At 43.7% G+C, this 15,306-nt stretch overlaps 1 protein-coding gene across 7 annotated transcripts in view; it reads right to left on the bottom strand.

The window, feature by feature from the left end:
- pard3ab (par-3 family cell polarity regulator alpha, b) overlaps positions 1 to 15,306 on the bottom strand; it is a 213,604-nt gene that overhangs the window by 64,908 nt on the left and 133,390 nt on the right. For 6 of the 7 annotated variants that reach the window (XM_031870765.1, XM_031870767.1, XM_031870766.1 and 3 more), the window contains 5 exons: positions 13,886 to 14,072; positions 12,379 to 12,530; positions 11,536 to 11,580; positions 4,034 to 4,264; positions 2,579 to 2,822 (listed from right to left, as the gene is read on the bottom strand). In XM_031870765.1, coding sequence (XP_031726625.1) covers positions 2,579 to 2,822; positions 4,034 to 4,264; positions 11,536 to 11,580; positions 12,379 to 12,530; positions 13,886 to 14,072 — 859 coding nt within the window. The remainder of the gene's footprint in view (positions 1 to 2,578; positions 2,823 to 4,033; positions 4,265 to 11,535; positions 11,581 to 12,378; positions 12,531 to 13,885; positions 14,073 to 15,306) is intronic. The other variant, XM_031870770.1, reaches the window with a different exon arrangement.

The following is a 15,306-nucleotide window of genomic DNA, read 5'->3' as shown; positions in this document are numbered from 1 at the left end:
TGCTGTGTGTGGATTTCTGATTTCAAATATATTTCTGCGTGTGTGTGCAGTTGGAGCACTTCATGTGTTCCCTACTAATTATTCCAGTGTGTGTATGAGTGTGAGCTATGCCTGCATGTACGAGTTTGCAGTATTTGTGCATCCCACTGATTACTCCATTGTGTGTGCGTGTGTGTGTGTTTGTGTGTGTGTGTGTGTGTGTGTAGCCATGACTGCCCTCCATGAGTCTCTCTGCTCCCCTAAAAGTAAGCTGGTGTCATTTGAAGCGATCCCACCTGTTTGACACAGAGCTCTGCTGACTTCACGGAGCCCCCCGAGGGACAAACCCCCCCCCCCCCCCCCCACTGCTCCCATTCACAAAACAATGTCCTTTGTTTACCCTTCATTCCCCACGTTTAGCACATAAATGCAGGTTTTCTGACGTCACAAACACCGAAACGCTGCAAAACAGGATTAGTAAAACAGTAGAGGGCATTTTGGAGGCCAGTGGAAATGTTAAGGTCGTTACTTATTCAGTCGCTCGGAGCAGAATAATTTGGAACGATGTTTCGAGCGCTGCTTGGATGGAGACGGACGGAGTTTATTGCCGAGATGACAAAGATAAGGGGCGAAAATGTGCGTGTCCAACCGGGTGTCATGTGTCCGTCACTGCCAGTTGGAGCTGGATCAGATAATTACCTGCGGCTGCGGAGTCATTTTTCCCGGGAATGAATGCCGAATGTAACCTTTCTCACTAAAGACAAAATCCAGATACTGGTGGTTGTTAGTGGGTTTTACTGTCCTTTTTTACTACACATCTATCTTAAACGAGGCATTCAAAGTGTTAACAGGATATATATTTACAGTAAGGGCCTAAGTATGCCATCCACATGCAGTAAATGCACATTTGAGAGCTGGTGTATTTCTAGTTATTAGTGATTCTGAATGTTTTTTTAGCTAATGGTCCGTTAGATTGCTGCTCAGACGGCCTCCTTGATTCAGGTGTTTGCCTGTGTATCAAACTGCTGCTTTTAAAAGGCTAAATGGAAACAAATATGGATTGAAGCGGAATGTTCATTAGATAAAAATACGCTGTGAATTTTGGAACTGATTACATCTATCTTTTTTAAAAACGTGTTGGACTGAAATGATGACGGAGAGTGCCGCGTTGCTCCCTGTGTGTGTGTGTTTGAGAGGAGGGAGGGGCTTCCAACTATGATCTCACTTGCTTTCTGGAGCTTCCAGTCGTCGACGAAGATATTTCTGTCTGCTGATGAAGTCTGTGACATGGAGCTGAAAGACCCACATAGAGCTAGTGGGCCTTGAGTTGAGAATATTTTATTTAATTGCTATTTCCAGAGTCCAGAATAAAACTCGTACGCTCTAATGGGACATTAAATAAATTTAATCCACATGCATTTTGACATTTCACTGTTGGAAGCCAACTCCAGCTCACTTAATCGATCTCTCTTTGCCTTACGAGGTTATTATTTATCATCAGTCTCCAAACTGTATCTCCCTTTTCTCCATCTTTTCTCTCTCTCTCTCCATCTCTGTGGACCTCATTACCTTCCTCACTCAGAGAAGAGTCACTGTTTTCTCTTCCCTGTCACCGGCCACTTTGGCTAATATGATATACGGATATATTACTGGCTGGCCCCAGAGGCCTCCCAACCAATCAGAAGGAGGGAGGACAGACCAAATGACCTAGACGCCAAAGGTAATGGGCATAGAGAAAGGGGAGGAAATGTATAGACTTTACACTAATGGGATGCGTCTGTAGAGACAATTTCTGTCAGTTTAGCTAGAAGGGATTGTTTGGCAGGTCAAATCTTACAGGCTGCAGAGACAGAATTAATAACGGGAAAATAAACCACAAAGGTCAAGTTGTCTGGAGGCTAATTAGTGTTTCATCTCCAGCTCGGGCCGGTCCCGTTCATCCGTGTCACTCACAGAATAAATCATGAGCCTCTTTAGGAACATCCAAGCCTTCCAAAAAGTGTGGTTGAATGTTTTACCTGTTTAAAGAATATTACAGGTTGTCCATGTGTAAACAGACGTACCCAGCCGGTAGTTTAAGGGCCGTTTTCTTTCACACAGAACTCACTCAATAAGGATGCATCAGCTGTTTGCAGTAGATATTGATCAGTGTGTCTTACAGACGCACTGATATCGAACGCATCTCAGCCCTCGCATGATCGCGGATTGAGTACAAAGAGTGTAGTTGAGGAAAGGTGTGCGACGACTTGCAACGGGTAGATAACTATACAGTAAAAGTGATCAATGAAAACACAACGTACTTACAATAAGAAGAAAAGCTGTGGGCGAACTGTGTACGTACTTATTAGAGTACGTTCTTACGCAGCTGCAGAGGAGACTTGCTGTTAGGTCTCCTACACAACTTGTATTATCCATTCGTGTACATTTCAAATGCCTAGATACAATTTCGACATCAAACATAAAGAAATACCTTCAAGAATGTAATTAAACTGATTTGCAAACACGTCTGTGAGGGCTTTTCTTGCTCGCCGCTCTGTCTACGCACTCTGGCACAGGCCGGTTTGGTGAAAAACAGAGTTATTCCTAAACGTCCTCTTACCTGAACATGTCCCCGAGTCCTTTCAGCATGCCCTTCTTGGCTTTCCCCTTGTCTTTCTCCTTCCCTCCCTCCTGCTTCTTCTTCTCCTTCCCTCCCTTGTCTTTGTCTTTCTTCTTCTCCTCTTTGGTGCGATTGGTGCCGTTGACCAGCGGTTTCTCGGTGGTGCCGGACAGCGGGGTCTGGTCGGCCACCGTGGACACGGAGTCTCTCCCAGATCGGGAACTCTCCTCTGTGTCCTCCTCCACTGGAGAGACGGAAGGACATACAAGGTGGGGACACAGAGAGAGAAGCATGGAGAATTAAGAACATGCTCTTTTTAACCAACGAAGTAGTATTTTTAATTAGAGCTGAAACATATATGAAAATCCATAAGCCTAATAAAAGAAAATCTATAAGTCTCATAAATGTGCAAAAAGGCACTTTTAATAATTGCATATCACGGATCGTAATCTTTAGAGACCATTACACACCATCTTATAAAATGAGGGAAATTACTATTTGATGGTATTAGAGCATATTACTCCAACAAAATATGAGATTAACGTCAGAACGGAGACGTCAGATTATTCAGGCTATAAAAAGGATATTAATGATTACAGAATCACACTCTGAAAATAGTTTCTTTTGTGGTATGAAAGATAAAAAATTCTTATTTAATTCTACGAGGATAAGACATTTGAATAGTAAATAGGAAGAAAGCTGCCTGCGTGTGAAAAGGTTCCAGTCATTGGGCGTTTTGTGATCTTATACGTACACATTCATACATAATTACAACCCGTCACTGGGACAGAGTTCACGGCTGTACGCGTCACGCTTGGAGATTATGCATTTTGTATCGTGGTACCAATGGAAATAATTCTGTTGATAAACTTTCCATATTGCGTCGGTCTCATTTACAAGTAGAATTCAATCAATCTAATCTGAATTGAACCTTAAAAGGAAGCATTAATCAGATACAGTGACTTAGAATATGTTGTTTGGTGATGATGGAAGCAGACAGCTTTCCAGACGAGACGCTAGTCTATGTCCGAACTCGTCCTCTCATTAACGGAGTGCATCTTGACATGTAATACAGTGGAGTGGATAGTTACATCTTGAGTCAGCAGTATGCCATTGCCACAAGCTGTAAAACAACCACATGCCAGATATTGAGCATTAGTCAGAATGCAGTCACTCCCATGCACGAGTATGGAAGCCACATCCAGGTTTTAGTCGCCGAAACGGTGCGTTAGTGACCCAAATGCAATGCCATTGTACAGTTTCATATCTCAGACATGTTACGGAAGGCAAAGAGTGACTGAGGTTGAAGTTCCTTGCTAAAAGACTCTGACAGGACTCCCAGGTGATGGATATGGACACGACCGATTCAGCTGTCGTGGGATCAAACCTGTGCTTTTTCAGAAACAGGACAGTCTCGTTAACTGTTGGCCGATATGCAAATGGTGGACATCTTACGTGTCTCCATGCCCTCGTCGTCTTCTTCCGTCGCAACTGGTCGGTCGTAGGATTTGTCGATGGCCGCTCTAAAGCTCTCGTTGCAGCCCCGCCCCCTGATGATGCGAGGGCGTGGCCTGTGGAAGGGGTGGTCCCCGTTGAGGGTTACCTCTGCAACAGCCGTCTGGAGGCTCTCGAGCGAGCTGGACTTCTTCAAGCCTAGCGATGGTCCCACGTCCTTTGTGGAAGAACCTGATGGGAAGATACAGAGGTTTGTGCTAGTGAATAAACCAAGTCGCCATCGAGACCTTATTTTAATACAGTAATATTAATACTGTAGTGTCCAATATAATATAAATTATAGTTAAAGTTCATCTAAAATCTGCCGTGTCATTTATTTTTTTATCAGTTTACTAATATTATTATAACAGAAAGCAGATAGAATCCTACTATCTGGATAAACTTCTGATATTCAATGTTTACATAACCTTCATAACTTCTTTTAGTGCAGCAATAAATAACACAATCAGCCCAGAATCAATACGTACACATTGACTTTGGCTGCGTTAGAATGTTCTCAAGGATGACGGATGATGGAGTGCGAGAGAGGCAACATGATCATGAGAGTAATGTTACAATATGACTGAAGAGGATGATTTAAGAGGGTGGATTGAGAGGATGAGAGAGACTTTATTCAGCGTAAAAAACAAAGTCAGCAGTGGGACACATATTTCACAACAAGCCGCATCCTGCCAATCCCGAATGACCAGCAACTAAAGCTGTCCAAGTATGAGCTCAGAGTCTTCACGGTGGAGTCATTTTAGTGCACTTTTCCATTTGTGGTGCATTGTGGGAGCTCACAACGAGCCTCAAGGTGAACGTCCACTGAAAGAGTCATTCAACGAGGGATTACATCATTCTCAGGCTGCATTCTCTAACTCTTCTGTTTGTACCTGATTGTTGACGACCTGCTCAATTCTGCAGGAAAGTTACTTAAATGCTGCAACACTGTTTCAGAGACGTCGTTTCTCTTTCTCCACACAGTATGATGCAGAGGAAGAGGACAAACTAAAAAGCACTCACAAAGGTTGATTCCATATTTCCATGACTTGCAAGTGATCAGATCAAATCTGTAGGCCAATTAAGTAGCTACGCAGGTTACGCAACTTTCCAACACTGAAGCATGAGAAATACAGGTCCACCATTGGAGAAGGGTCTCACTGCAGTCTCACAAGCTACAGGACACACCCACTTTAATACGTACGTGGACAACCTCTGGGTTTAATGTACCAAACCATCATGGTTCTTCTAAACCAAACCAAGTGGTTTTGGTGCCTAAACAGAACCACACAGGTCTGATGCCCACACCTAACCGAACTGTGACCATCTCCAGGGCGCATCATGCTGCAGTCATGTCCTGTGGAGCTGTGACTGAGAAGCATCTGTAGAAATATGTTGGAATCACATTTCAAACCAGCTCAAAATGCTGCAATGACGTTTTTTTTGCTGTTCAGATTTTCTAAAATCAATCTTGATACAATCTGGACATGTCAACAGATGAATTTGGGCTGTCAGTCTGAACCGAGCATTAGTGTAGTGAAGCACACCTGGTCTACCTGAACATGCTTAGACCTCCGAGGACCAATAAGCCACTCTGACAACAGCACACCATATTTAAACCAAGAAGCAGGCTAATCCGATTGTGTGTGTGGAACATTCCTCCTGACTGACTACAAAATCAATTACAAGACGTGGCTCTGAATGAAAATAACCATCAGCAAAATAGGAGAAACATGACAATTTAATTAAACTAAGACTATTTGTACGGTGGTGCAGGCATAATTTCTGTTCCCATATGGCTCCTTTCACAGGCTGACAACGTGTACGGTGGCAAATAAATGTGAAGAGACGAGGTGAGGAGGTATGAAGGTAAACGGAAGAGTCACAATCTCTTGGGTGGTGTCACTTTAGAGCCACTGTAGCAGAAGGCTGCAGAATACACATGGCCTGATAGATTAACATGACGGGCCATGAGGGAGGTCGAGGGAACGAGAGAGAGGAGGAGGAGTGAGGAAAGAGGAGAAGAAGAGAAAGGAGGGATGAGAGGACAGAACAATAAATGTCAAAGACAGAAACATCTACTGTTTGAGTAACTTAATTTGCTCAGCAATTTGTGTGCCCTTCATGAAAAAAGAACTCTATATTGGTGACCCGTTTATGTAGATTTGCATCTTCAGCCGGGGCAAAGGGCCTCGGGGACCTATTTTAGTCACGTTATGTTGCTGTATTTACAGTGTTTTGGGTGATTTCAATTATCATTCTAAGCCTAATGTACTAGGTTGTCTTGAAACAAAGCAAAACGTTCAATTAGGGCAAAAATATATTGAAATTTATTCAAATGACCTGCCAGTGCTGTAGAATCATTTTAAACAGCATGTCTGGAAGCGAGCTTGAATATAAAAAAACAACTGCCGAGCTTCTTGTTTACAGCGAGACCGGCCGAAAAAAAGAATAAAGACGGAGGAAAGAAATAGAAATGGAAAATTGAATAAATGCAGAGTGAAGAAGCGAGTGGGCTGGCGGCCGCCCATTCATTCTCATCAGCCCGTCCTGTTGCCTTAACGTCTCACTGAGAGGCTTCTCACGCTGCACACACACTTTAGTTAAAGGCTTTGCTCGGCGCCATTCACTAAAGTCACACTTCAGTGCAGTCTTAAAAAAATAAAAGATTGTTTACACTGTGTTGGAGATCTGACAAATGGCATTTTGTCACAAACATGACAAACTTATTGTCTTTTTGGGAGACTTTCCAATAACCTGCTGATGAAATATTGTTCTGGTCTCGGCCTACCTGGACACAGAGAGTGTGCTTAGGGAATTTGGAATACAATAAAAAAGAAACCACTAAATTGTTCTGGGAACACAGCTCACATACAGCGTGTGACAGAAATTAAATGACAAAAAAAAAAGAGCTAAATGGATTATTTCTAATCTGGCAACCAGTCAGTCCGTTTTGAGTAATCTGTGTCAGTGTGTTTGGACAGAGTGACACTCCTACTCGTGTGCAGATAAACATGATCCCAACAAGTTAAGCAGTGACAGGCTTACAACAACAAATACAGAGCGATCACGTTGCAGCTGGAACAATGAGAGGTCACAATGGTGTTGACATTTGACAAAGCTCCGGGTATCCCTGCGCCACCACGATTAACTTCTCCTCCAGATGTTTACCGGGGACCGATATTCACGGGAGAAAGACAATATATCTGACAGCTGTAATTGGTTGTTCGTCGTCACATGACATGCGTTGCAGCGTCCAAAAAGTTAAACAAAAGAGCGTCACTCTCGCTTTTGAGCGTGCCTTCTGTTCGTCACATTTGCAACAATGGATTTTGGGGGGAGCAGCAAACTCGACATGTGAACGCCCCCCGAAGGGCCACTCCCCATCTACCGAGCATCACTAGTCCACAACACGACAAAACCTGAATCCTGCTTCAGAAATACAGAATTAGTAACTTCAGAAAATATTTCCTACGTCCCTAAACGGACTCACAAAACAGTTTGACAACGTCCGCATGAGGTTCTGGACACTGCCAACAGTCCTGCATTGTCCTCCATCACTGAAGTGTCCTTGTTAAACATGTGGCAGTGGCCTGTGTCAATACACGTCTCAGCCAATCACAGCTGAGATATAGGATGAGGGCTACTATATCTCTCAGAGCTGTCAGTCTTTGGTTTCAGCAGGATGGCTGTGTTTAGGCTTTAGGAAATGGACCATGGATCACTTGTATTTACTGAGGGAGCAGGGAGTTTTTAAAAATGTTGGTAAAGTGACACCAGGGGCCCCACAAAGTGAAACTAAACCGTGGGCACTTAAAAAAACCAGGGTGAAATCTATTGGCCCACAACATGAGACGAATTGAATGGATATTAGATTCCAAATTCTCACAATGTTCACACTAGATACCCACCTTACATCATTTCAATCAGTTTCTGTCAGTGTAATGAGATCACTTCTGAATTTCAATGTGAAAGCAGATCAATCGAATTCAGATTAAACAACAGTCCCTAAATAAAGCACATTTTTTAAAGCTACCACGAGGAACTTTCATTTTGGCGCCTCCTGTGGACAAAAGCGGAAGTGTTTCAGAGCACCAGAGTCCCTCTAGAAAACGTCTCATTTTACTGCAGTAAGGTCTGACAGTCTGCCTCTCTGCCATAGTTTGTGCAACGCTTGCTGAATTGTTAACTTTTCCTAGTTGTCGCATTATGCAACCGTACGGCTGACTCATCTGTTGCCACCATTTGGCAGATACACCTTAGAAATATATGCAACATACAATCTCCTCCTTGCCGACTCACGATACAACATGACAGAGAGTTGGAAACATTCCCCTCTCCATCTCACGGCCGCCTACACACACTGTTAAAAAATGTTTTAAAAGAAGTATTGAAATACTAATCGAAATATCCATTTGAGCTTTTCCACGAGACCTCCTTCGATCCGCTCGCCGCACTTTGTCTCCGTGTTTCCGTCCTCGCACTTTATTATTGAGTGAGAGTTCATGAGACGGCCTCCATCTTGCACTCTAAAACCTCTCATCTCTCTTCTTCCCTACACGTCCTCCCTTCAGCGGGAGCCGTCCTATTGTCCAGGTCGCTGATATCAGAGGCAGGCCTTCCGTTCACTCGATGCGACAGTGAAAACACACGAGGCCTGACAATGACGGATGGCTCGCTGTCAGCTCGCAGCCTTAACCAAGGACAGAGTGCTTTCTCTGCCGCCCCTCTTCCGTGCACACAACAATTAATGCTACAGCCGAGGCAAAGAAGGGGAGAAAATCAAATCTGTAGTCACCCGACTGCTTTCACGAGCATGTTCGGCAGCGACCTCAAACTGTGGCAAGGACTGCGAGTCTTCTCTCTGCAGTCAGACTAATTTGTCTTGTCAAAGAGCGAGCAAAACACAGAACTCTCCACAAAGGCATGAAATGGTAGAGCGGCGGATAAACCTTCTGAAACATACATCTGCAACTTAGTCACTGGATTCGTATTTGCAGATCCATGTGTGCAATTTCATGCCTGTTGTCGTTGCTCCTGTTCACTGTGTGTCACATCCTGCAGCAGCTATGAATCAATACAAAGCCATGGAAACAGGTCCTCTTACTCTGACTCACCTCTGCAGATACAAGTGTTCCTAACATGAATGAACAGCGATCCTGTTTATGTCTTATCATACAAAGAGTGAAGGCAGAAAGCACGGAGATCTGGGATGTTGTGAAGGACCTGGGACAGAGGGGGTTTCTAAATGCTTACATGTTTCTCCGATGGTCTAAGACAATATATAAAATATCAGGAAACATAAACAACTCTCTTAGAAATCTGAAAACCCGAGTGTTAAAAGTCAAATGAGTATAAAGTGTGGAGCTGCTGCACAGACAATGAATTGGGAAATATGTTATAGACGACACTTCTGAGGATATGGGTAAACTGAGGACACTACAATAGAATCATTTGGGTATAACAAAGGAAAACAGAATGCATTGTCTGTAGAGCAGCTGCAGACTGTATTTGACACCCAAAGTTCTAGACTTCTCAAGGTTTCTGACTTTGAAAGAGAGAAGCTCATGTTCACTAATATTGATTGAACTTTCCGAGGCCATAGAAATACATAACAGAATTCAGATTGTGTTCCCGTTTAAGTGACCACAGACTGTGATGGAGAACAGTTAAATCCTCTGCTTCCTACGTCTATATGTGAACAGATTATATGAAACTTTGTGGATCTTTGATGAGTTAGAAAAGGATTAACGAGATAAAATGGAGGACTGTTTTTCAGACGGCAGTTATTCAAAAAAATGCACCACTAACATACCGTTAGTCTGTGAATAGGCCAATATTGAAGACTGGGTTGGTTGTATTCATAATTTCTCCAAATTCTGTAAGTGTGCTTTATAATATTTAAGTGGAGAGACTACTATTTTTTTTATCTGCTTCCATTTTAATCTGCTGTCAAAGCCGTTTGCTGTTGATGCAAACTCAGCGCTCTCTATATTTACCAGTTTTCTAGGAAACGTTTATTTCCACAGCAGTGCGGCAACATGTTGCTGCCTCACTCTACTCTGCTGCACTTTGTTTCTCCTTCTGTTCTCATGCACTAATTAATTAAAGTTGGTGCTTCTTTGTCGTTCTTTTAAACACTGAAGTTACGGTCAATCACATCCTGCAGAGATATTTCAAATTAAATCCTTTCAGCAGCTCATGGGGCAAAATCGACCTCCTTTCCTAGTATGCTTTTAATTTGAAACATCTGCAGGTTCATTGAGAGCAGCTTACAGAGATAGTTTGGGTGTTTGGCAGTGGTTGTATGAAGTGCTTATCCACAGTCAGTGTATTATCTACAGTGGATGACAGTTGGCATGCCCAGAGTTTAGAGAAACAGACCAACACGGGAGCAAAGCAGTGTCCTGCTGTGGACGGGGGCAGCAGCAAAATGTATTTTATAAACCTAAAATAGAAACAACAGTTTAAGTCTACGCTATATTTAGAGTATTTTCATGGCTTCACCCTGCAGTCAGACAGGGAACTAAAGCAGTTATCAATACTCTCTTCAAAGCAACAAGACTCGCAGAACACGACAGTGCTGCTCTACCGCTGCCTCCATCGGTCCGTTTGTTCTGTGACTTCGGTGTTTTAAAGGGTTCGTCTGGATTCAACAACACAAACAAACTAACCGATGGAGGCACTGGTAGAGCAGCAACTCCCGTGTTCTGCGAGGTAGAATTACTGTTTACGTCAAAAGGAGCCTGGTGGCTTTGAGGAGAGCAGAGGTCACGGCTTCACTTCCCGGTGAGAGAGTCAAAATATAGTGTGCATTTAAACTGATATTGATTTTTTTTACTGTAGGTGAGCCCTTCTTTTTAGTGTCTGAAATATGTTTTGCTGCTGCCCCCCCCCCCCCTCCACAGCTGTACATCGCCTTGCTCCCGTGCTGGTACTCCTGTCTGCTGCTGTAGGTGATACACTGACTATGTTTCAGTACCTCATACAACCCCACTTCAAAAAAATCAAAACCATCCCTTCAACACTGAATTTTAAAAATTCAGCATCGGGAGAAAACACAGCGCATGAAAGCAGTGTTTCTCAGAGCAGCAGAGTGGTGAGTTAGACTTTTTTTTTGTTGTACTGAATGAATAAACTGTGTAAATGAACATTATACAGAATGTTCAATGAGAGCCATTACAGTGCAGGTAATTTCCCTCCTTTGCTGGATGAATTACGGTGTACGAGTCGGAATGAGCTCAATGTGATGGGATAATAAAATATCAAGTGGTATAACATCGTAAAACTGCAATACTCTCTGAATGAATCACATCTCCCTGGGGGCTTTTCCTTCAAAGTAACAGTCAAATACCACTTATACCCCTCAGTCCCAGGTCTTAGATGTGCACCTTGAGGAGGAAACAAAGTGATGGTGATGGTGGCGAAGGCGAGTGTTCCGTTCTACCTGTTCAGTGCCTTACCTGCGTTGGTGTCGGGTCGAGGGGTGAGGTTAAGCTCGTCGGCTACTGTTAGAGGAAGGGCGAGGAAAGAAGGGAGGGGTACAAACATTTGGGGTTCAAGTTAGTGCAAAAATGACATTCCACATGCGGCATTCAGGTAGCGCTGCAAACATCACAAACTGCTTCGTCTCAATTAGGATCGGACGCCATGCGAGACGAGGAGGTGGAGAGGAGGGGGGGGGGTCTGAGGATAGCAATCAGACTTGTTGTGATATCAACACGGCACAGAGCGGCAATCTGGTCGGGAAGATTAGATGTGATTATGGAGAGTGCGAGCAGAGAGACTGTTGCAGGCCAAAGCAATCAGCGGCTGTTTCGGAGCCATCTCAAGGTGAATCAGCGCCGAGGAGTTCTTGACTTTGGCGGGAGATGCAGAGTCGGTTTCCGTACAGAGGAAATTGGGTGGAATACATTTAAATACAAGGGATGTGTTTGAAACACACCGGCATGCAGAGCGTTACAGAAAATCAGATTCAAAGGTTTTTACAAAGTAGCTGAAGTGTGTTAATATTACTGGATAGAAATGTGTACACAAGCCTGAAGCGCTTCATTTTCTTAATGGAGATAACCCAACACATCTCATATTCTACGTTTGTTGGGGGGGAAATAAAATGTGATTACATTCTGAGCACCAAGAATATAAGTATTAACCTTGAACTGTATCTTAAAATGAAAGAATTGACATGAGAAGAAAGAGGATAACAAACTGCGTCCCTGCTCTGGGACAACATGTCTGATCTTCCTGGAACTGACTGAACAGACCACGTTTACTGAAGGCACGGGGAGCCTTTTTGAAAGCTGTACCTAGATCCATGCTCTTGGACTTGCGCGTCTTGATGATCTCGAGCTGCGAGGCGTCTCCGAACTGCTTGGTGCGTTTCTCCGACATGCTCTGGCGCCCGAAGCCCTCCCTTTGGAACGTGCCGTCCGGATCGTTTTCGTCTGGATTCACGGAGCTGGATGGAGGGATGGAAGATGGTGACGGGGAGAGATGAGAGAAGATTGACATTATTGTTCTGACACGGGGGAGAAATTGCATCACGCCATGGAAAGGGAGGACAAGAGGAGATGAATAGCAGAGATAACTGATGTTTTAAATAAAGAAATACTACAGGAGGAAGAGAAAGAAAAAAGGAAAGACAGCAGTGGCATGGAGACAGAGTTGAATGAGGAGCAACAGTGACAAAAAAAAAAAAAAAAGAAGCTTATTCATTCATTGAACTGATACGCTTCAAAGAGAGAAGCAAATATAAGGTGAACAAGAGATGAGGTAAATCTAGGAAACAATTAGGAGAGCTGGAAAACAATAAAAGCAAGGGTTGGGGCGATGAACAGAACAAAGTTGGAAGATGGGAAGACTGAAGGGGGAAAGAAATGAAAGAGAAAGAACGGATAGAAGTAGAAGCTGAGAGGATGTAAAACGTAAAATAACTGAGAAAACGAGAGCTTTAGATAGAAGAAGGTGAACCGGTGGCAGAGAAATAATGAGAGGCAGTGAAATAAAAAACCAAGGAGGAAGAAGCAAAAGTAAAGTGTTAGAGACACAAAGACAAGGCAGAGCGGGACAGATGAGAACAAGAGATACAACATGAGAAGAGAGTTAAGCCAAAGAGGAACAAAGTGACACGAAGAGATGAAAATGATGAAATTAAAAAGAGAAAGAAACTACCACACCCAAACAAAAATAAAGAGAAGACTCTTCATCTTCATCACTGACAAGAACACACAAATATGTACGCACTCTTTTGAACATGTGACGTTTCACTGTTTTAAGAATAAAACACATTCATCAGATTATCTGGTTAGTCGCAGCTCTACACTCTGCATCCACTTCCTAAATCTCCTGAGGTTGACGTGCACACACACAAACACACACACACACACACACAGTGCACAACGAGTCCTCAGCAGCAATGTGACAGAATGAGAGTCCTTCACAGGCTGAGAGGCCAGCGGAGGAGAGGGCTGCCCCAGTGAGAGCCGCTCACAATCAGGGAGCAATCAAGGAAAGAACCCGCTCTCGCTCTCACACACACACACACACACACACACACACACACCAACCGGCAACGTCGGAGACTCACTGAGCTTGTTCACACGTGGCGCTTTGGGAAGGTGAATGTACTATGCAGGGAATTCTAAGCTGGTCCGCTATTTAAGACGTAACGTGAGGCGAAAGCAGAGCGAGTGTCGAGTCTAATGCGGCGTTACAGCTCAAGCGGTCCTTGGCCTTAAAATAATAGAGCAACTCTGTGTTCATCAAGCGGAAGGAAGACTCAGCGGTTGGGGGAATTCAACGTTTTTCGCCCACCTGTCGTTCTGAGTGGGCGGCTCTTTGGCCCACGGCGGCGTCGTGTCGGCGGTGAAGCCCACATCGTCGTGGGAGCTGGAGGACGACTGGTCGGAGAGGTGGGGCGGGAGGAGCGGCGGCCGGTCGTCCTCTATGATCACCGTGTCGTCCTGCGGCATGTTGACGGTCGGTGAGAGCTGATAGTTTCCTGGAGGAGACAAGACCACTTGTTTTTATTCACACTAATCTCTTCATTTATTCACAGGCGACAGTTTTTCAATTCACTTCCTCTTCCACCTCATGCTTTGACCACACAGATTTGTATAAATAATGAATGGTTAATGTCAAGTTCCCCTTCTGAATCAAGTCTACAGTGGTCTATCACACTAGTGACAGAAGGACCAACGCATAGATTCACATGACCGGATCACAATCGACCAATCAGCTGCTGTTAGAATAAAACCAAAAGCAAAATAAGCTTTGTCATATGTTTGATGATCACCATCAAAACTCTGTGCATCTTATACTAAAAGGAAGAGTTCAATGTCTTGGAAAATGCGCTTCAACACAACCAGAGTGCGATGAGAACATGGACCCCCCCCCCATGTGTGTGTGTGTGTGTTGGGTGCAGAGCTGGGAGGCTTAGCTTAGCTCGCCGTGTAGCTGGAGGCACCGGGACACAGCTCGCCTGGTTCTGTCCATTGTTCAATGTTCCATTTCAAAAAGGGAGTTGCATCACAGTGAAACTATTTCTTGACAAAAAAACCTGCGTATCCATCTGCCCACAGTGCTTCTGTGTTCTGGTTGCCTGGCAACGTCCCGGTGACGGCAAGAAGTCACTGCTGCTGGTGAAACAGTTAAAGCACAGACGGCCCTTCAGGAGCACTGACTGTTCTTCTTCTGTTACAGTCTCTACAAACAAGATGCATGTGTCAAGTCGTAACCTTAAAGATGCAGGTTGGTGTGTTTCTGAACTATGGACGATGGTTAGCCGTTTCTGCCTCCAGTCTTTATGCTATGCTAAGCTAATCAACTGCTAAAGGTCATTTTGATAACATTATGTAGACAAATCTATCTATCTATATCTATAGAGATTTTAGAAAAGTGCAGAATAAAAATGTGGTTTTCCACAAAAGATATGATTGTGAATTCATCTTTTTTTTTTTTTAATGGGTCCAAAATGAATGTTTTATTTATCTGACTTTTGGTTTCGGCATCTGACAAGTTTTGTGAGCAATTAGTATAACGATAGCACGTGGTAATAGCTTAGCATAAAGTAAGTGAATAGTACGTTTATCAAAATGTCTAACTACTCTTTTAATAAGATACTGCTAACCTGAATCATGACAGCCTTGCTAGCATCAGCACACGTGAATCAGACTCGTTCAAACTCATGTGATTATTAACATGTGAACAGAACAGAACTACTGTCACAGAGTGAT

The sequence above is a fragment of the Anarrhichthys ocellatus genome, unplaced genomic scaffold (genome assembly GCF_004355925.1).
Source record: "Anarrhichthys ocellatus isolate YVR2014 unplaced genomic scaffold, GSC_Weel_1.0 scaffold54, whole genome shotgun sequence".
NCBI lineage: Eukaryota > Metazoa > Chordata > Actinopteri > Perciformes > Anarhichadidae > Anarrhichthys > Anarrhichthys ocellatus.
This window is presented reverse-complemented; position numbering and strand designations above follow the sequence as displayed.